Source organism: Mytilus trossulus, chromosome 13 (genome assembly GCF_036588685.1).
Source record: "Mytilus trossulus isolate FHL-02 chromosome 13, PNRI_Mtr1.1.1.hap1, whole genome shotgun sequence".
NCBI classification, from domain to species: domain Eukaryota; kingdom Metazoa; phylum Mollusca; class Bivalvia; order Mytilida; family Mytilidae; genus Mytilus; species Mytilus trossulus.
Genome location: NC_086385.1, coordinates 3,446,806 through 3,471,478, shown reverse-complemented (window position 1 = coordinate 3,471,478; position 24,673 = coordinate 3,446,806). Strand labels below are relative to the sequence as shown.

Sequence of the window (24,673 nt, the reverse complement as noted above, 5' to 3'; positions counted from 1 at the left end):
TATTTGAATTCTTTGATTAGTAATTTTAAAGCAATCTTTAAAAGTGTCTGAATACAAGTGCGTGGTTACTTTTTCTCTACAAATGCAACAGATTGAAACAATGTATCTAAATATAGCTTTTAACGTGATAAAACTGTTCGTTTATAACAGGACAAACTCGCGATCAATACTACGTATATATATATTGTATATTAGATATTAGATATACATTCATAATTACATTACTTACAATTTACATGTTCTGAACCAAAAACCAAGATGAAATTTGTATTTGTACTTGCCATTTTCATTGTGTGTGCTGCAGCAGTGACAATTCTTAAAGTTAAAAGTAAGACTTTATCTTTATTTGAAAATATATTATTTTTTAATTTGTGATGTTGTTTTATACACTGATTATGCTAATGCAGAATCAAAGTACAATTATGTATGTTTAATAAACTTTAACTCTTTTTTAGTTTTAGTTTTTTTTCGAGTTGATAATAGTCTGGTTTTTAATACAAATTACAGCATTTGAAACGTATTTTTCAATCTATTTTTATACGAATTTATTTAGTTTGATCTATTTTTTAACAACCTATGATAATTTTTTTTACCAACGTAACAATATCTTTATTGCAATTTTGCTGTAACAAATTACTAAGTATACAGCTTTAACTTAGTATCCCTCTTGTTAGCTTACCAACTAGTTAAGGGAAGCACTATTTGGCAAGGTATTATTTATTCATAATATTAGTATTCATAACATAAAATTTTTCACAAAATATATTCTATAAATAAATGTGATTATACACATACCTTACATTTTGTTTCTCTTTTTCATAGTATTTATTTTTTCTGGAATCAACTCCTTTATCGGTATGATCCGTGTTTCCATTAGTATTGGGCACAGCATGTGTTGTTTTTCGCATGTGCGTTATCGGGTATAGTTTGAATGTGTGTCTAAATTATATAAATATTATCCACTGGATTTAACGATTATATATGGTGAGTTTACTATTCAAATTTTCTTTAGTTATCTACTGATCTTGATTGTCGAAATGTATGTGTGTAATTCACAAATAGGTAATTTAAGTGTATCAAGTTGAAACACTCGACATGCGAAATGATACATTATATTTTTCCACATTAATTAATAAACGTACGGATATACTGTTTATACTATAACTTTTTTTTATCGTTGTTAATACACATTTTAAAATATAAAAAGAATGTTGTATAATTTACATGTGGTGACTCATGCATGGCTGAACATGCTTACAAACATTGATCATGCATGGTTGAACTTGATCATAAATATTGCCATGTTTGGTTTGTGTACAAGAAACAATTTTTTACACAATGTTGTGTGCTTCATACATAGCTTAGTCCTGATTTAATTGAATATTTGCAATGACTCTATTTGTTTTTATGAGTATCTGTTTAGTTTTTTTGTTATTAAAATTGTTTATTTCAATTATTTCTGAAATTTCTTTCAGGAAAATTTTTGAAATGTTTATTTTTTTTGTCTTCTTTTCTGAGACAAAATGTGATTTGTATATTGAGAAGGATATTAAAGTTAATATATTATTAATATCAAAGTATGCTGAATCTTCAATTTTGTACCCTGTTACTAAATTTTCAAGGCATATAATGTCTTTTTCATTAATTTCATTATTATTTTTAGAAAGTCATTATTATATGAGCAATTGACAAAAAAATGTTCATAGTCTTCCTTTTTTTTACAATGCTTACATAAGTTGTCTTAAGTAATTTTCCACTTTTTTAATAGTTCATTACTTGGCAGTATGTATACTAAACTGCGGCCAAGCTTCGCGAAAGGTCTTGCGAAATAATCAGTCAAGCAAACTTTATTAGATTAATTCTCTAAGGAACGATCGTTTTCATTGTTCAATTCAAACCTTCGACCTCACACCTGCGAAAATAGAACACGCGTACCATAACGTTGAATGGACTGATTAATATTCATGTAGCTGGTCAAGGTCGTTTAAAGCTTCCATCGGCGTCGTATTCGCATACATCAATTCTAGCTTTTATAAATGTGCATGTGAAATTCATTGGATTTATATTTTTCTCCAATTGGTAGTCAAGTTTAAACTTTAAAATCTTAACAGTTAAAATATTCAATTTAATTGTCTCCTCTAAATCAACATGATCAAGGGACGACATCGAAAGTTCAATATAGGATAAAAAAAAAAAAAAAAGGCTCAATTCACTTATTTTTTCATTGACTCCCCCAAGTTGCTTCTCCTGCCTTTTCTTGTACTCAGTTGACTGGATTAATTAACGTTGAACTTGAAAAAATGAATCAAACACTTTTCATATTCTTTGTTCATTTGAAATACGAATACATACTACATATACTTTAGCGGATAGTTCAACAATGTTAAGCAGCTCTATTCTAACAGTATGAAATTAAAAGATAAACGTTCATCCATTTAAAATCGAAAACAGTACATTTATATTTAAAAAAGAAGATGTGGTATGATTGCCAATGAGACAACTCTCAACAGGAGACCAAAATGACACAGAAATTAACAACTATAGGTCACCGTACGGCTTTCAATAATGAGCAAAGCGGCTTTGCCCATACCGCATAGTCAGCTACAAAAGTCCTCGAAATGACAATGTAAAACAATTCAAACAAACGAGAATTGTTCCTTATAAACTACGACATTTTTCACAAGTATAAATTTAGTAATTAGTTCCACACAAAGTCATGCAAAAGAAATAATCTTCGCCGAAGTAACATTTCAAATGACTTATTCAGGTGCACAAATGATACGATTAAAGTTATTTTGTTTCTATCTTTGGGGGACAATTTCCTCCGTTTATGGTACTCTTATAGCTACTCGAGTCTCTGTATGTTTTATTGCATGAAAGTAATAAGAGGAATGTCAGTGCAACCCCTCATTAATTATTGTAACGGATCAGTATTATGAGATACTTGCATGTATTATTTAGTGACTAAGACATTGTTAAGATTATTTATAACCTATAGTCAGTATGAAAGAAATTAGAAGTGGTTCACATATTCATCCGTTTAAAAGCGGCACATGTATTTTATTTTATCCTTATATTTCTTATCATGCCGGGTACAAGATAATTGAGTTGCTGCATGCATAAAGAACTTAAAATATTACTTAAAACAAAATATAAGTATAATATTTCGACCCCACTATTTGAAGTTAACATAATATTTATTTAATTCTTTTGACCAAAGGTTTGTAAACTATACAAATCATTTTTTTTTATGTTCGTATTAACATAGTAAATTCCATTGTCGGTCACCTGTGTCAATTCACGTGCACACTGATTACATTGTTGTTGTATTTAAATCTTTCGGCCAATTAAATGAGACGTAACAAGTTGTTTGTTTATGATACGCCAGAATGTTATCAATGAACTATCAAATGCTAAACTTCACTGCATTTTAGTATAGTGAATAAGTTTCCATCTAAATAGTTTCAATCTATTATCAGTAAGATATTGAAAAATAAAAACAAAAGTATTTTTCAATTTAGAATTTAAATGTTCATCAAATATTTTTCCCACATAAGAAAACCATTTGGTTTATCACAACTATTTTTCAATGTCAATAATTTATGGAGTTATTTTGTACTTATTAAGGGAGTAATTGCCCTGTGCATAATTTTTAAATCATTTATAACTTTAACTTTAGTTTTGAATGAATCTTCAGTGCCAAGAATTGTTTTCCAATCAAATGGTATTGCTTTTTTTAACATAAATAATTGCCTTATCCAATTTTGTTTATTTTTAAGTTTAGCCAAAATGATAGTTTCAGAGATATTGCCCTGTTCATCAATTACATCATTTATATTAGTAATGTCACTTTTTATCCAATCTTCGAAGTTTAAACATTTTCCATTAAACCGGATATTATCATTCCCCCATAAACTTGTTTTCTAATTTCAAGGAAATTTTTGGGATATTTTGTATTACCTCCCTTTACACTTATCTAATCTTTAATTTGGTGTTCATGATAATAAGTAGTCAGGCGTACTTGATTTTTCAAATTTTAGATAGTTAGTAAAAGAGTATAATTTCTAATATATACTGTTCGTATTTTCTAAAATCAATTAATTTCTGTTTGGTCTTATTGTGCATATCAACAGCTATAAAACTAGCATATGCATAAACAGTCAAGGGTCTAACTTAAATAAGTTATTAGAGAAAAATAACATACATGTTGTTATTGTGAGCTGAAATATCAAAAAACTGTAATAACATAGGTTTATTCCTTGAATGCCAACATCCTTTGATCTACCTACAATTTACCTGTAAAATTATGTTGGCATTCGAGGAATAGGTACAAGAAGTTAACACAACAAAAGTGCATGCTTTTTAAAACAATCATTCTAATTAAACAGAAAGGTATATTCCAGGTAGCTAAATCACATTCCTGTTTGTGAGGATGTTGAAAATTCATTTTTTGGTGTAACTGCTTGGACCAATATGTTCTTCTCTAAAACAATAAAACTTTGAAATTGTTGCATCACTAAGTCTTTGGACTTGGATGCTTTTTTATCATTTCTATAGTTTTGTGTGCCGTAATATCCTCCTATTTTACTTGGTGGAATTTCTCGAAACTTTGTATAATCTGATACTTTCTTCATTGCATAAACAGAAGAAAAAATTGAATAATATGTTACTTGTTTGCAGACAGAGAACACAGAAAACAATACATATAACATAAGTCAACATATAAGCAGATTGACAAAAAGCACTAGCTAAAAATCTTCATAAGTCTTGGAATATTGTTGGATATTTTATGCAAGCAATTTTCTTTAAACAGTCTAATACAAGTGTAAAATTTAATTAATTATACAATTAAAAAGTTAATATAGTATATTTACAAATAAAATATTCAATTTGATATGGATTTAGTTAAATCTATATATATATCCTTTTTTTTTTTTAGTTTAAAACAATTGTATTTAACTAGAATTTCTTTAATTTTTTTTAAATAAGTCTTATAAACATTTCCATTCCCAAAATATTTATTTTTAATAAAAAGTAATAAAATATAAAACAAAAATCTTTATTTCTTTAGAATTCGTGATCATTTTAACCCCAAAATCTACTATATATTCTTATCAAAAAGTGATAAAATGTTGCAATTTTATCAAGTACTCTAATTAATTTTTACATTTAAATACTCTTCAAATCATTTCAATAGGTATAAAAACACCTATTGTTCTTATAAACACATCTATAGAAAATTTTTTGTTGGCATTCAAGGATAGGTAATATATAAAATGTTGGCATTCGAGGAAGACACCATAACATATGTATGTAACATGTTTCAAAGGGAAAATATACAACCTTTATTTTGTCTCAAGTTCTATTGATATTATAATTTTCTTTATGTATACTAATCTTTGCAAATATATAACAGCTCATAGCTTACCAATCATGCATAGTACACCTATGTTATTACAGAAAATACATTCCTGCAATAACCAATGGGTGTTATTGCAGCTTCTCTATATCTCTTTAAAGGCTTTGCTCTGACTTGCATAAGAATGTATTTCAATTCATTGTAAGAAATGATGATCAGAGCTTGTAATGAGGCACTGTGCAAGATTCCAAGTGTCTCATTTACTCTGATATAGTAAATTATATTACATGCTTGTAATAACATAAGCCTGGTTATTACAGCTTAATTTCCCTTAAAAGCCTTGTCTCATTGATTTACCATGGTTAATCATAATTGTATTAATGGAATAAGAAAATTAGTTATCAAGGTAATTTATTAAGCTACTTATTTAAGTTAGACCCTTGACTGATAAATGATAAAAAATATAGATTGACTGGATCAAATTTTAAAACAAAAGTTGTTCAGGAAATGTTAAAAAGAAAAGATCAAAAACATCAAACGAATTGATATCAACTGTCATATACCTGATTAAAGACAGTTTAAACATGATAGATTTAACTTGGATGTATTGCTTAATAAACCTTTTGCTTCGATAACAGTCACACACACATCCATTATATTGACTATTATAAGGGAAAAAAACTAAAAGACATAAAAAGTTAAAAGTCACATCGTGTTATAACTAACAGTTAACCAACATGAATGTAGACCCAGTGTACAATTAAGAATAACACTATTTTTTCTATATTTTCTATAATTAAATCAAGGATTATAAACAAATATTATTATATTTGTATCAATTGTATATCTAGATACACGTCAATGCAAATCTAATGGTGGAGTATGTAAACAAACTTGTGCTGTAGATGAAGAAGACATAGGTCAATGTTGCCGCAATAGTAATAGATGTTGCCAAACGTCTACATGTATTGGTATGTACAAATGTTACACAGGTTCATGTTGCAATGGTAATATACGTTGTTTGCCACCTACGTGTATTGGTATGTACAAATGTTACACAGGTTCATTTTGCAATGGTAATATACGTTGCTTGCCGCCTACATGTATTGGTATGTACAAATGTTACAGAGGTTCATGTTGCAATGGTAATATACGTTGCTTGCCGCCTACATGTATTGGTATGTACAAATGTTACACAGGTTCATGTTGCAATGGTAATATACGTTGATTGCCGCCTACATGTATTGGTATGTGCAAATGCTACACAGGTTCATGTTGCAATGGTAATATACGTTGCTTGTCGCCTACATGTATTGGTATGTACAAATGTTACACAGGTTCATGTTGCAATAGTAATAGATGTAGCCAGACGCCTACATATATTGGTATGTACACATGTTACACAGGTTCATGTTGCAATGGTAATATACGTTGCTTGCCGCCTACATGTATTGGTATGTACAAATGTTACACAGGTTCATGTTGCAATAGTAATAAATGTTGCCAGACGTCTACATGTATTGGTATGTACAAATATTACACAGGTTCATGTTGAAATGGTAATACACGTTGCTTGCAGCCTCCATGTATTGGTATGTACAAATGTAACACAGGTTCATGTTGCAATGGTAATATACATTGCTTGCCGCCTACATGTATTGGTATGTACAAATGTTACACAGGTTCATGTTCCAATAGTAATATACGTTGATTGCCGCCTACATGTTTTGGTATGTACAAATATTACACAGGTTCATGTTGCAATGATAATATACGTTGCTTGCCACCTAAATGTACATGTATTAGTATGTACAAACATAACACATGTTCATGTTGCAATAGTAATATACATTGGTTGCCGCCTACATGTATTGGTATGTACAAATGTTACACAGGTTCATGTTGTAATCATTATGGTAATATACGTTGCTTGCTGCCTAAATGTAGTGGTATGTACAAATGTTACACAGGTTCATGTTGCAATGGTAATATACGTTGGTTGCCGCCTGCATGTATTGGTATGTACACATTTTACACAGGTTCATGTTGCAATAGTAAAAGATGTTGCCAGACGCCTACATGTATTGGTATGTACACATTTTACACAAGTTCATGTTGCAATAGTAATAGATGTTGCCAGACGCCTACATGTATTGGTATGTACACATTTTACACAGGTTCATGTTGCAATAGTAATAGATGTTGCCAGACGCCTACATGTACTGGTATGTACACATTTTACACAGGTTCATGTTGCAATAGTAATAGATGTTGTCAGACGCCTACATGTACTGGTATGTACACATTTTACACAGCTTCATGTTGCAATAGTAATAGATGTTGCCAGACGTCTACATGTACTGGTATGTACAAATTTTACACAGGTTCATGTTGCAATAGTAATCTACATATTATGGTATGAAAACCGCGTACACATACAACTGTTGATTGGTTGTGGTTTGTTGATTGAAACGAAAAACAGCTTTTGTAGACTAAGTGATACAGTGCGAAATGTCGAACGAATTACTTCTTTTCTATAAGTGGTATGTAGACTTTGTCAAAATCAGGAAACTAACTTATTGAACAACACGTCACATATAGAGATCAGATTAAGGTTAACATTTATTTACCTTTAGTAATCAACATTGGTACCATCAATAAAGAAAAGACACACTGTTCATAATATTTAATGGTCGTACTTTATCATGTTTATTGTTCAAAAGAAACTGAGAATTTTTTATTTAGATAATTTTGTGTTTATTGACGACATTTACATCGTTAATGGCTCTACTATTTCTTTGCAATTTCTACAACTTCATAGATATCAAGTTTTAATTTATTTCATGAAAATCTGTCTTTTGTTTTGGAATATTAGTAAATTTTTTTTATCATTTGGATGCTTTGTAATACACGTCTGTCCTTACATCGTTTAATTTATAAAAATTTCATCATGAAGTAATAATAATGGTCATTACAATTGGTGATTTTCTAAAATAATTAAAATAACTTAGATTTTTTTACAAGAAGACTTACATGTACATCATTTTTAGGTTTAGATGCAAAAAAAAAGGTTCATAAAGACTATATGTTAGATATTTATAATGATACCTTTCTTTGCGTGAAATCCTAGAATTAGTGCAACTCTTTTATAATATATTATGAGCATTGAATTGTCTTTCTTATCTATTCTAAGACACGCTTCAGTATGCCCAGTGTAAAGCTAAAAACGGAGATATTAAACCTGTGTGTGATGCTAATGAACAAGATACAGGCATAGGCCCTTTTTGCAATACACACAGATGTTGTGAGCCGCCTACATGCATTGGTATGTAACAAATATTTTACCCGTTATATAGTTTAGTAGGTCGCTTTAACTTTTTGAAACAAGCAATGTGCCAGTAAATGTATTTTACATGTCACTTCCATAGTGTTTACATCTAGTTAAGTAAAATGTGTGTCACAACTACTAGTTCTATTTTGACGATTTGTTTATCTTTTTTAATAAAAAATTATCAGAAAATTTCAGGATTGTTAATTCTTATATAGACGTCGGAAGATAAGATATGAGTGTCAATGAGACAAATTTCCATCCACGTAACAAATTATCAAAGAGAAACTATTAACAGTAAAGGTACGGCCTTCAACACAGAGCATATATGTTTGCTATTTGAAAACAAGCGGTTTCACTAGCCGCAAAACCAGGTTCAACACAACATTTGTTTTATTTAAATGTACTGTTCCAATTCCGGAAAATGGCTATTGTTATATTATAGTTCATTCCTGTGTGTGTTACATTTTAGTGTTGTGTTTATGTTGTTTCGTAGTTCTCCCTTAATATTTGATGTCTTTCCCTGAGTTTTTACTTAGTTACCCGGATTTTTCTTCCTTAATCGATTTATGAATTTTGAACAGCGGTATTTTGTTGTTGCCTTTATTTTGGTAGTGAAGAGATAGACAAACATAACAACATAAAGACCTGTTTATTAATACCAAAACACATTTCATATTCTTTTATAGCCAAAGTAGATTGCAACTGTAAACATTTCAATGATTGTCCTATCGGTAATACGGAGTATGAGGACATCACTGGAAATTGTTCAGGAAGTGATGAATGTTGTAAGCCATGTTGTCGTAAGTTCTCGTATTATAACCTAAAAAACACCACACGTTTGATCATTTAATATAAAAACTATGATCACACTTAACCTATTGTATAAATATAGATTCTACCATAGATATTTTTTTTGTTTTTTTTAAAAGCGAGGCTCGCAAGTGATTCAATTGTAAAATTTAACTTTCGAGAGTGGATACATATCGTACTGTACAAGGTTTGATGGTGGAATCTGTTTCTCTCATGATTTTAGACAACATGCAGAAATCTTACTTCTTCTTTTCGAACTACCCACAAAAAGATGCGTTCTATCTATGTTACGTCATGAGGCATTGTCGCCATTTTTCATGACGTCACAATAGACATTTCAGAGGAAAGCAAGTTAATAGGACGTCATAATCAAACAAGGCTAGAATTATTCCATATGAATCCCTTAATTTAAAGGTGCGAGTCAATTTAATGCAATGGTAATGCAGCAATAATTAATGCTGATTGCTGTTCAAACAGGCTTGTTTGATGAAGGCACTAACACATTAAACTAAATTATCACGCGTACGAGAAGCTCTTCCGTAGATTTCACTGACAATATTTCGAACAATCTAAAACACACAAATTAAAGTACAAACAGGACAGTTATAACCATTAAAACCTCTCACTTGACCAGAGGAATATAACAGTACAAACAGGACAGGTATAAACATTAAAACCTCTCACTTGACCAGAGGAATATAACAGTACAAACAGGACAGGTATAACCATTAAAACCTCTCACTTGACCAAAGGAATATAACAGTACTAACAGGACAGGTATAACCATTAAAATCTCTCACTTGACCAGAGGAATACAGCAGTACAAACAAAACAGGTATAAACATTAAAATCTCTCACTTGACCAGAGCAATATAACAGTACAAACAGGACAGGTATAACCATTAAAACCTCTCACTTGACCAGAGGAATATCACAGTACAAACAGGACAGGTATAACCATTAAAACCTCTCACTTGACCAGAGGAATATAACAGTACAAACAGGACAGGTATAACCATTAAAACCTCTCACTTGACCAGAGGAATATAACAGTACAAACAGGACAGTTATAACCATTAAAACCTCTCACTTGACCAGAAGAATATAACAGTACAAACATGACAGGTATAACCATTAAAACCTCTCACTTGACCATAGGAATATAACAGTACAAACATGACAGGTATAAACATTAAAACCTCTCACTTGACCACAGGAATATAACAGTACAAACAGGACAGGTATAACCATTAAAATCTCTCACTTGACCAGAGGAATATAACAGTACAAACAGGACAGATATAACCATTAAAACCTCTCACTTGACCAGAGGAATACAACAGTACAAACAGGACAGTTATAACTAGTAAAACCTCTCACTTGACCAGAGGAATATAACAGTACAAACAGGACAGGTATAACCATTAAAACCTCTCACTTGAACAGAGGAATATAACAGTACAAACAGGACAGGTATAACCATTAAACCCTCTCAATTGACCAGAGGAATATAACAGTACAAACAGGACGGTTATAACCATTAAAACCTCTCACTTGATCAGAGGAATATAACAGTACAAACAGGACAGGTATAACCATTAAAACCTCTCACTTGACCAGAGGAATATGACAGTACAAACAGGACAGTTATAACCAGTAAAACCTCTCACTTGACCAGAGAAATATAACAGTACAAACAGGACAGGTATAACCATTAAAACCTCTCACTTGAACAGAGGAATATAACAGTACAAACAGGACAGGTATAACCATTAAAATCTCTCACTTGACCAGAGGAATATAACAGTACAAACAGGACAGGTATTACCATTAAAACCTCTCACTTGACCAGAGGAATATAACAGTACAAACAGGGCAGGTATAACCAGTAAAACCTCTCACTTGACCAGAGGAATATAACTGTACTAACAGGACAGGTATAACCAGTAAAACCTCTCACTTGACCAGAGGAATATAACAGTACAAACAGGACAGGTATAGCCATTAAACCCTCTCAATTGACCAGAGGAATATAACAGTACAAACAGGACAGTTATAACCATTAAAACCTCTCACTTGATCAAAGGAATATAACAGTACAAACAGGACAGGTATAACCATTAAAACCTCTCACCTGATCAGAGGAATATAACAGTACAAACAGGACAGGTATACCCAGTAAAACCTCTCACTTGACCAGAGGAATATAACAGTACAAACAGGACAGGTATAACCATTAAAATCTCTCACTTGACCACAGGAATATAACAGTACAAACAGAACAGGTATAACCATTAAAATGTCTCACTTGACCAGAGGAATATAACAGTACAAACAGGACAGGTATAACCATTAAAACCTCTCACTTGACCAGAGGAATATAACAGGTCAAACAGGACAGGTATAAACATTTAAACCTCTCACTTGACCAGAGGAATATAACAGTACAAACAGGACAGGTATAACACGTAAAACCTCTTACTTGACCAGAGGAATATAACAGTACAAACAGGACAGGTATAACCATTAAAACCTCTCACTTGACCAGAGGAATATAACAGTACAAACAGGACAGGTAAAACCAGTAAAACCTCTCACTTGACCAGAGGAATATAACAGTACAAACAGGACAGGTATAAACATTAAAATCTCTCACTTGACCAGAGGAATATAACAGTACAAACAGGACAGGTATAACCAGTAAAACCTCTCACTTGACCAGAGGAATATAACAGTACAAACAGGACAGGTATAACCATTAAAACCTCTCACTTGACCAGAGGAATATAACAGTACAAACAGGACAGGTATAACCAGTAAAACCTCTCACTTGACCAGAGAAATATAACAGTACAAACAGGACAGGTATAACCATTAAAACCTCTCACTTGACCAGAGGAATATAACAGTACAAACAGGACAGGTATTACCATTAAAACCTCTCACTTGACCAGAGGAATATAACAGTACAAACAGGACAGTTATAACCATTAAAACCTCTCACTTGACCAGAAGAATATAACAGTACAAACATGACAGGTATAACCATTAAAACCTCTCACTTGACCAGAGGAATATAACAGTACAAACAGGACAGGTATCAACATTAAAACCTCTCACTTGACCAGAGGAATATAACAGTACAAACAGGACAGGTATAACCATTAAAATCTCTCACTTGACCAGAGGAATATAACAGTACAAACAGGACAGGTATAACCAGTAAAACCTCTCACTTGACCAGAGGAATATAACAGTACAAACAGGACAGGTATAACCATTAAAACCTCTCACTTGACCAGAGGAATATAACAGTACAAACAGGACAGGTATAACCATTAAAACCTCTCACTTGACCAGAGGAATATAACAGTACACACAGAACAGGTATAACCATTAAAACCTCTCACTTGACCAGAGGAATATAACAGTACAAACAGGACAGGTATAACCATTAAAACCTCTCACTTGACCAGAGGAATATAACAGTACAAACAGGACAGGTATTACCATTAAAACCTCTCACTTGACCAGAGGAATATAACAGTACAAACAGTACAGGTATAACCAGTAAAACCTCTCACTTGACCAGAGGAAATAACAGTACAAACAGGACAGGTATAACCAGTAAAACCTCTCACTTGACCAGAGGAAAATAACAGTACAAACAGGACAGTTATAACCATTAAAACCTCTCACTTGACCAGAGGAATATAACAGTACAAACAGGACAGTTATAACCATTAAAACCTCTCACTTGACCAGAGCAATATAACAGTACAAACAGGACAGTTATAACCATTAAAACCTCTCACTTGACCAGAGCAACATAACAGTACAAACAGGACAGGTATAACCAGTAAAACCTCGCACTTGACCAGAGGATTATAACAGTACAAACAGGACAGGTATAACCTTTAAAACCTCTCACTTGACCAGAGGAATATAACAGTACAAACAGGACAGGTATAACCATTAAAACCTCTCACTTGACCATAGGAATATAACAGTACAAAGAGGACAGGTATAAAAATTAAAACCTCTCACTTGACCAGAGGAATATAACAGTACAAACAGGACAGGTATAACCATTAAAACCTCTCACTTGACCAGAGGAATATAGCAGTACAAACAGGACAGGTATAAACATTAAAACCTCTCACTTGACCAGAGGAATATAGCAGTACAAACAGGACAGGTATAACCATTAAAACCTCTCACTTGACCAGAGGAATATAACAGTACAAACAGGACAGGTATTACCATTAAAACCTCTCACTTGACCAGAGGAATATAACAGTACAAACAGGACAGTTATAACCATTAAAACCTCTCACTTGACCAGAAGAATATAACAGTACAAACATGACAGGTATAACCATTAAAACCTCTCACTTGACCAGAGGAATATAACAGTACAAACAGGACAGGTATAAACATTAAAACCTCTCACTTGACCAGAGGAATATAACAGTACAAACAGGACAGGTATAACCATTAAAATCTCTCACTTGACCAGAGGAATATAACAGTACAAACAGGACAGGTATAACCAGTAAAACCTCTCACTTGACCAGAGGAATATAACAGTACAAACAGGACAGGTATAACCATTAAAACCTCTCACTTGACCAGAGGAATATAACAGTACAAACAGGACAGGTATAACCATTAAAACCTCTCACTTGACCAGAGGAATATAACAGTACAAACAGGACAGGTATAACCATTAAAACCTCTCACTTGACCAGAGGAATATAACAGTACAAACAGGACAGGTATAACCATTAAAACCTCTCACTTGACCAGAGGATTATAACAGTACAAACAGGACAGGTATTACCATTAAAACCTCTTACTTGACCAGAGGAATATAACAGTACAAACAGTACAGGTATAACCAGTAAAACCTCTCACTTGACCAGAGGAAATAACAGTACAAACAGGACAGGTATAACCAGTAAAACCTCTCACTTGACCAGAGGAATATAACAGTACAAACAGGACAGTTATAACCATTAAAACCTCTCACTTGACCCGAGGAATATAACAGTACAAACAGGACAGTTATAACCATTAAAACCTCTCACTTGACCAGAGCAATATAACAGTACAAACAGGACAGTTATAACCATTAAAACCTCTCACTTGACCAGAGGAAATAACAGTACAAACAGGACAGGTATAACCAGTAAAACCTCTCACTTGACCAGAGGAATATAACAGTACAAACAGGACAGTTATAACCATTAAAACCTCTCACTTGACCCGAGGAATATAACAGTACAAACAGGACAGTTATAACCATTAAAACCTCTCACTTGACCAGAGCAATATAACAGTACAAACAGGACAGTTATAACCATTAAAACCTCTCACTTGACCAGAGCAACATAACAGTACAAACAGGACAGGTATAACCATTAAAACCTCTCACTTGACCAGAGGAATATAACAGTACAAACAGGACAGGTATTACCATTAAAACCTCTCACTTGACCAGAGGAATATAACAGTACAAACAGTACAGGTATAACCAGTAAAACCTCTCACTTGACCAGAGGAAATAACAGTACAAACATGACAGGTATAACCAGTAAAACCTCTCACTTGACCAGAGGAATATAACAGTACAAACAGGACAGGTATTACCATTAAAACCTCTCACTTGACCAGAGCAACATAACAGTACAAACAGGACAGGTATAACCAGTAAAACCTCTCACTTGACCAGAGGATTATAACAGTACAAACAGGACAGGTATAACCTTTAAAACCTCTCACTTGACCAGAGGAATATAACAGTACAAACAGGACAGGTATAACCATTAAAACCTCTCATTTGACCATAGGAATATAACAGTACAAAGAGGATAGGTATAAAATTAAAACCTCTCACTTGACCAGAGGAATATAACAGTACAAACAGGACAGGTATAACCATTAAAACCTCTCACTTGACCAGAGGAATATAACAGTACAAACAGGACAGGTATAAACATTAAAACCTCCCACTTGACCAGAGGAATATAACAGTACAAACAGGACAGGTATAACCAGTAAAACCTCTCACTTGACCAGAGGAAATAACAGTACAAACAGGACAGGTATAACCAGTAAAACCTCTCACTTGACCAGAGGAATATAACAGTACAAACAGGACAGTTATAACCATTAAAACCTCTCACTTGACCAGAGGAATATAACAGTACAAACAGGACAGGTATTACCATTAAAACCTCTCACTTGACCAGAGGAATATAACAGTACAAACAGTACAGGTATAACCAGTAAAACCTCTCACTTGACCAGAGGAAATAACAGTACAAACAGGACAGGTATAACCAGTAAAACCTCTCACTTGACCAGAGGAATATAACAGTACAAACAGGACAGTTATAACCATTAAAACCTCTCACTTGACCCGAGGAATATAACAGTACAAACAGGACAGTTATAACCATTAAAACCTCTCACTTGACCAGAGCAATATAACAGTACAAACAGGACAGTTATAACCATTAAAATCTCTCACTTGACCAGAGCAACATAACAGTACAAACAGGACAGGTATAACCAGTAAAAAACCTCTCACTTGACCAGAGGATTATAACAGTACAAACAGGACAGGTATAACCTTTAAAACCTCTCACTTGACCAGAGGAATATAACAGTACAAACAGGACAGGTATAACCATTAAAACCTCTCACTTGACCATAGGAATATAACAGTACAAAGAGGACAGGTATAAAAATTAAAACCTCTCACTTGACCAGAGGAATATAACAGTACAAACAGGACAGGTATAACCATTAAAACCTCTCACTTGACCAGAGGAATATAACAGTACAAACAGGACAGGTATAAACATTAAAACCTCCCACTTGACCAGAGGAATATAGCAGTACAAACAGGACAGGTATAACCAGTAAAACCTCTCACTTGACCAGAGGAATATAACAGTACAAACAGGACAGGTATAACCAGTAAGACCTCTCACTTGACCAGAGGAATATAACAGTACAAACAGGACAGGTATAACCATTAAAACCTCTCACTTGACCGGAGTAATATAACAGTACAAACAGGACAGGTATAACCAGTAAAACCTCTCACTTGACCAGAGGAATATAACAGTACAAACAGGACAGGTATAACCAGTAAAACCTCTCACTTGACCAGAGGAATATAACAGTACAAACAGGACAGTTATAACCATTAAAACCTCTCACTTGACCAGAGGAATATAACAGTACAAACAGGACAGTTATAACCATTAAAACCTCTCACTTGACCAGAGCAATATAACAGTACAAACAGGACAGTTATAACCATTAAAACCTCTCACTTGACCAGAGGAATATAACAGTACAAACAGGACAGGTATAACCATTAAAACCTCTCACTTGACCAGAGGAATATAACAGTACAAACAGGACAGGTATAACCAGTAAAACCTCTCACTTGACCAGAGGAATATAACAGTACAAACAGGACAGGTATAACCATTAAAACCTCTCACTGGACCAGAGGAATATAACAGTACAAACAGGACAGGTATAACCAGTAAAACCTCTCACTTGACCAGAGGAATATAACAGCACCTGAGATCACCCCTAGTTTTTGGTGGGGTTCGTGTTGTTTATTCTTTAGTGTTCTATGTTGTGTCATGTGTACTATTATTTTTCTGTTTGTCTTTTTCATGTTTAGCCATGGCGTTGTCGGTTTGTTTTAGATTTATGAGTTTGACTGTCCCTTTGGTATCTTTCGTCCCTCTTTTACACATATACAGCTTGGTATTCAACATACTTACTTCAAAAAATGGTTTTCATAAGAAAGGAAAGATAATCCAATTGGTTCTCATGCTTTCATAAGATAAAAAGTAGTCCCTTACCTTTTAAAAACAACCATCTATTTCGATACAAGAATTCTACTAATAAACATCTGACTTATTTACTATGACAGTTACATGTGGTGGAATATTTAAGGGACCAGTTGGAAGTTTCACGTCACCGAACTATCCTTCTAAGTATTGTATTGATCAACATTGTTATTACAATATCACAGTTGCAGAAGGTTTAAAAGTTATCCTGAAATTCACTTACTTTCATTTAGAGGCGGGAATCAGCACTTCCGGTCTGCCTTATGACTTTGTGCAGGTATATACATATTCAAATGGTTAGAAAAATGTTTAAAACATGCTTTTTAAGTTATATAATTGTATTCATGTATGTTTTGGGGATTCTAAACATTGATAGAAGACTTGTTTGCCATCACATGTTTTATTTCTTTTTGCCGTATTTTTCTTTCTTTAAAAATTGTTTTATACAAATAAAAACAGAATAATCAAACCTAATCAAACCTAAAATCAAAATTAAATTAGAAGTCGAGAAAATTAGGTTATTGTAGTTAAAGCCGTCATCTTAAAAAAAAAACAACAACGAATTATAAAAAAGTATGCAAAACCAGACACAGAAAGTAACATATTTATTGTAATGAAAAATCGATAGCAATGCTCTGTTTTACATTATGTTATCGTCCAGTGGACAGTAGATGCAATGTGATACTAAAACATCATTATCTATTTATAATAAATGATTTTGATTAGATATATGATGGTGAGGTTAAAGCCGAAGCATTACTAGATACTTTGTATGGCGGTCCTACTGAAGGAAAAGAATTTAATTCCACTTCCAATAAGATGATCATTCACTTCGTAACTGATGATCGTGACCATTTTCCTGGGTTCAGTGTCAGTTATAAAACCTTACAGTAAGTGACAGCTTATCCTATTAAATGCATGATATACACATTCAAATCAAATAGTTATATAAAAACCAGAAGCAGACTGAGCCTAACGAACCAGAAAAATCAATAAGCATGCTTGAGAATCCATGAGCATTAGAAGGTTGTGTCGTCCTGAGTGTGCCAAAGTATCGAATATCGTATAAAGTACTAAAATGTATCTCATAAGAGTAACTCGTCCCTTCAATATCATAATATTTGTTTTTTTCTTCTACTGAAAACATATATCAATGTAGAATTATACCTATCTTGTAATTAAAGTAAAAGTGAGACGAAATATACCAAAGGGACATTCTTACTCATAAGTCGGATATAAACTGTCAAGGCTATGAGCACACAAACGAACAACAGACAACAATAGAAAACTAAAAACAATATATGGAACAGAATGTTATCAATTATTATTATTTCTGAAGTATATCCATTTTAATTGCAATGCATGTCTCTTTTGCAGATGATTCTCCTACACAAAATGCACCAAGTGAAAATAATACCAGAAAGGAGTTAAAAGAATACGTAGCCTGCAGCATACTTCGTTATTCATTATCAACAGTTGGAACTTTTTAGTTTTGGTTTTGAACATCATTAAAGATAATAAAAAAAAAGATGATTGTTAAACATACTCCCAAAAAGGTTTTAAGTTATACTTAAAAAAAGTACCAACAAAATCCCCATACACAATTTCGTCCCGAAATTGATAAAGGTTATCAGAGGTACCCTGCTTATAAAAACGAACTAAAGATACCAGAGACACAGTGAAAGTAATAGCTCGAAAATAAAATATCAACGCCATGGATAACAAACACATTTGTTACGCCAGACTTGCGTTTCGTCTAAGGATTTTCGTATCCCAGGATTGGATTACCTTAGCCGTATTTTGCATAACTTTTTTTGTTAATTTTGGGACCTCATTGATTTCCAACTTTGTACTTGTTTGGATATCTTACTATTTTGACCTGAGCGTCACTTATGAGTCTTTTGTAGACGAAACGCGCGTATGGCGTATTAAATCATAATTATGTTACCTTTGATCAATAAATTCGTATACACAAGGATCAAATATTCAAGAAGGTTATTAAGATTTTACCAATTAAAAAAAGACCGTTTAGTTCAACTCCAAGACTTTACAATTTTCATTTCTTTTAAATCTAATTTTAAATTAGTCAATTTGCATTTATTTAAGTAAGGAGTCAGAAAAAAAAGAGGGACGAAAGATACCAAAGGGACAGTCAAACTCATAAATCTAAAACAAACTGACAACGCCATGGATAAAATGAAAAAGACAAACAGAAAAACAATAGTACACATGACACAACAAAGAAAATTAAAGAATAAACAACACGAACCCCACCAAAAACTAGGGGTGATCTCAGGTGCTCCGGAAGGGTAAGCAGATCCTGCTCCACATGTGGCATCCGTCGTGTTGCTTATGTGATTTCAAATCCGGTAAATAGTCTAATTCGGTAGGTCACATTCATGAAAAGGAAGGGGATTGTAGTTACGACGTAAGGAACATATCCGATATCATTTGTGAAACGGTTATTCCATAACGGTCAACCAACTCGTGATGGCGTCCGTAAAATTTACGAAGGGATGATTTCAACTTCACCATTTGGAACTCTTGGTTTAATAGCTTCCTTGTGAGCAGTAACCCTCTATCAAGAAAATCATGATAGGAAATGCAAGCACGGTAATATTGTATCAATTGGGAGATGTATACCCCGTATGCAGGTGCTGCTGGAATGTTGCTACTTAGAAATGAAAAGTTCACAATTGGAAAGCTGAAATCATCTCTTTTGTCGTAAAGTTTTGTTTTCAACCGACCCTCATTGTCAATTTCAGTTTGTTTTAGATTTATGAGTTTGACTGTCCCTTTGGTATCTTTTGTCCCTCTTCTAGATGTAAGTCAAGATATGAAGCCGACTTAACTGTATCTGTAGTATCCTTTATCTCCAATTCGATGGGATAGATGCGTTCCACATAGTCACCGAATTTTAAATTGTTTAGTGAAAGAACGTCAGCTATATAGCGGAAAGTAGAGTTAAAGGATATTGCTAACTTCTTATCTTTCTTCCTAAGAAGTTCCTGCATGAAGTCAGCCTCATACTAATAAAGTAACAAGTCGGCAAGTAGAGGGGCACTGTTTATTCCCATTGGGATGCCGACAGTCTGTTGAAAAACACGTCCTCCGAACTTTACAAATATGTTGTCAATCAAGAAATCAAGCATCTTGATAATATCGGTGTCAAAGAATTTTTTGTTTGAATCAGAGTGATTCTTTACAAATACGATTTATCCCTCCCTAAGACAAGATACTTGTATCTACGTTGGCCATTTTTTTTATGAAGCAAAGCAATACAAACTCTTTCAATTTGTCTTTTAGTTTGGAATGTGGAATACATGTGCAAAGAGTAGAAAAGTCAAATGTTTTAATACTGTTACAAGATGAAAGAGAGTTAGATTGTATGTACTCTAAAAGATCTTTGGAATTTTTAAGTATCCACATCTGATTCACGCCACCTCTAGAATAGGCAGTTTCACAATAACTTTGAAGGCCGTCTTTGATTGCTGATAAAATAGATGTTAATAATTTAGAAAGAGGTTTCGTGGAGCACTTGGAATATCCAGCAATATACCGTTGTTTGTAAGGACACTTATGTAGTTTAGGTATCCAATATAGTGATGGAAGATCCAGTTCTTCATCTTTGGTTGAAATATCAAAGGAACAAAGAACAGACCGATGATTATCCAGGATTTCCTCTTTGGTAAGTGTCGTGAGGGTATATGTTGAGTTCCCAGTGAATTGTCTATACCTAATTTGTTTATCAAGCAATTAATGTAGTGACTTTTACAGACAAAAACGATGTTATTTGGGGCTTTGTCTGCGGGGACAACAACATATTTATCATGGAGGTCGGATAAGTGTTTAGCAACATTTGGGTCTTTAAAGATTGACGTAGCATGGGCATTGATGGACCCATTCAGTTTCTTAATTCTGATTTGTATTAACGACCTCACTGCCTTAATCCATTTGGATAGAGTGTCTACATCTTCCTTTTCACGTTTAGCCCATTGCCTTGCATAATCCTCGACTGAGTCCATCAAAATTTTAAAGTTGAATTTCCAATTGATGGATTTTGGCTCACGATAGTTCGGACCTTTCGATAACACATTTCGTAGAGAAGTGTTATTAACAATGTTAAGGTCACCGGTAATAACGTGGCCAGCAGGATTATATGTGAATTGGGAAATAGCACAAGTGCAATCAGGATGTTTAGACTTGAAGTCGTCAATATCGAGATTCTGCAAAAACTATGCTGATGAAAATTTTTCAGCTTACAGGTCCAAATAATAGAAATGGTCACGTTATCCACCAAAGACTTTCAAATTAGCTGATACACCGCTGAGGAGATTACAATAAATGGGGAAGTACACATAGGAGCAAGTCATATTTATTTCGGTCTAACAAGTTGTTTGTCTGTTTGTCTTTTTCATTTTTAACAATGGCGTTGTAAGTTTTTTTGGGGTTTATGAATTTGACTGTCCCTCTGGTATCTTTCGTCCCTCTTTTGTGGACAATAATCACTGTAATCACAATAAACTAAGACTAGGGTGACGTTAATACAAGTCTGGATTCATCCATTGTGACTACAGACACATTAAAGCACCTTGCAAAACTATTGCTAATACTAGAAAGTAATTTCATTATTAAATTTTCCACACAAAATCGTATGAAGTTTAAAGGAAGAGAAGTCAAAGTAGACATTTAAATCAAAACATTTCATTTGTTGTGAAAAGGTTTGTATCATTCTTCCGAACACTGTTTATAAGTCATCTGCAAACCAAGTTCAGCCTTTTGCCGTTTTGTTCCCCAGAATTCCGCCTGACGTAGTTTAAGATAATTAAGAAACTCTGCATCTACACTGCTAAAAATGTTCGGGAATTGAACTGTTCGTTACTTTCTTTTCCCCTTCCTATTATGCATGATATTTTCATCTACAAAAACCCTTGCCTCCTGTCTGCGAATCCCTGTTGTATTACATTACTTACAATTTACATGTTCTGAACAGAACACCAAGATGAAATTTGTATTGGTACTTGCCATTTTCATTGTTTGTGCTGCAGCAGTGACAGTTCTTAAAGTTAAAAGTAAGACATATTTATCGTTATTTGAAAATATATTATTTTTTTTTAATACAATGGACAAGACTTTTCTGTTGTCTTATTGTTTTCTTCAAATTTGTGATGTGTTTTTATACATTAATGCAGAATCGAAGTACAATTATGTATGTAAAATAAAGTTTAACTTTTTTTAGTTTTAGTTTTTTCGAGTTGAATACAGTCTGGTTTTTAATACAAATGACAGCATTTAGATACGTTTTTTTCAATCTAATTTTATACGAATTTGTTTAGTTTGATCTGTTTTTAACAACCTATGATAACAAGTAGTCAGGCCTACTTGATTTTTTAAATTTTGAATAGTCAGTAAACGAGTATATTTTCTAATATATACTTTTCGTATTTTCTAAAATCAATTAATTTCTGTTTGTTCTTATTGCGCATATCAACAGCTATAAAATTAGCATATAAATAAATAATAAAAAGTATAGATTGACTGGATCAAATTTAAAAAAAAAAGTTGTTCAGGAAATGTTAAAAAGAAAAGATCAAAAACAACAAACGATTGATATCAACTGTCATATTCCTGATTTGAAACAGTAAAACATGATCGATTTAACTTGGATTTATTGCTTATTTGCTTCGATAACAGTCACACATGCATCCATTATATTGAACAAAACTAAAAGACATAATAAGTTAAAAGTGACATTGTGTTATAACTAACAGTTAATCATTCCATAGGAATGTAGACACAGTGTACAATTAAGAATAACAGTATTTTTTTCTATATTTTCTATAATTAAATAAAAATAGAAATTATATTTGTATCAATTGCATATCTAGATACACGGCAATGCAAAGCTAAAGGTGGAATGTGTAAACAAACGTGTGCTGTAGATGAAGAAGACACAGGTTCATGTTGCCACAATAGTAATAGATGTTGCCAGCCGCCTACATGTATTGGTACGTACAAATGTTACAAAGGTTCATGCTGCAATAGTGATATACGTTGCTTACCGCCTACATTTTATGGTATGTAACATAGGTTCATGCTGCAATAGTGATATAAGTTGATAGCCGCCTACATATTATGGTGTGTAACACAGGTTCATGCTGCAATAGGAATATAGGTTGATTGTCGCCTACATATTATGGTGTGTTACACAGGTTCATGCTGCAATAGTGATATAAGTTGATTGTCGCCTACATGTTATGGTATGAAAACCGCGTACACATATTACTGTTGATTGATTGTGATTTCTTGATTGAAACGAAAAACAGTTTTGAAGACTAAGGGATACAGTGCGAAATGTCGAACGAATTACTCCTTTTCTATAAGTGGTATGCAGACTTTAGCAAAATCACGAAAACAACTTATTCAACAACACGTCAAATATAGAGATCGGATTAAGGTCAACGTATATTTACCTTCATTCATTAACATTGTTATCATCAATAAAGAAAAAATCCACTGTTCATGATATTTTTTGGTCGTACTTTATCATGTTTATTGATCAACAGAAATTAATTTTTTTTATTTAGATAATTTGGTGTTTATTGACGACCTTTACATCGTTAATGGCTCTACTATTTCTTTGCAATTTCTACAACTTCAAAGATATCAAGTTTTAATTTATTTCATGAAAATCTGTCTTTTGTTTTGGAATATTAGTTATTTTTCATGACTTGGATTCTTTGTAATACACGTCTGTCCAAACATCGTTTAATTTATAAACATTTTATCATGAAGTAACAATAATGGTCAGGAATTTGTACAATTGGTAATTTTCTAAAATAAATTAAAATAACTGCGATTTTTTTTACAAGACAATAAAAGCAAACGCAGATGTGTTTTTAAGGTATAAATTATACTTACATTATTTTTAGGTTTAAATGTAAAAAAAAAAGTTCATGAAGACTACATGTTAGATATTTGTAATGATACTTTTCTTTGCGTGAAATCCTAGAATTAGTGCAACTCATTTATAATATAGTATGACCATTGTCTTGTCTTTCTTATCTATTCTAAGACACGCTTCAGTATGCCCAGTGTAAAGCTAAAAACGGAGATATTAAACCTGTGTGTGATGTTAATGAACAAGATACAGGCATAGGCCCTTTTTGCAATACAAACAGATGTTGTGAGCCGCCTACATGCATTGGTATGTAACAAATATCTTACCCGTTGTATAGTTTAGTAAGTCGCATTTACTTTTTGAAACAAACAATGTGCCGGAAAATGTAA

At 33.0% G+C, this 24,673-nt stretch overlaps 1 protein-coding gene across 1 annotated transcript; it reads left to right on the top strand.

Moving 5' to 3' along the window:
* Positions 1 to 234: 234 nt before the first annotated feature.
* On the top strand, positions 235 to 18,891 carry LOC134695149 (cubilin-like). Its single transcript, XM_063556348.1, has 7 exons — positions 235 to 328; positions 6,211 to 6,330; positions 8,553 to 8,684; positions 9,377 to 9,490; positions 17,467 to 17,660; positions 18,110 to 18,273; positions 18,761 to 18,891. The coding sequence occupies exons 1-7, from the start codon at positions 259 to 261 to the stop codon at positions 18,762 to 18,764; spliced, it is 798 nt and encodes a 265-aa protein (XP_063412418.1). The 5' UTR covers positions 235 to 258; the 3' UTR covers positions 18,765 to 18,891.
* Positions 18,892 to 24,673: the final 5,782 nt, after the last annotated feature.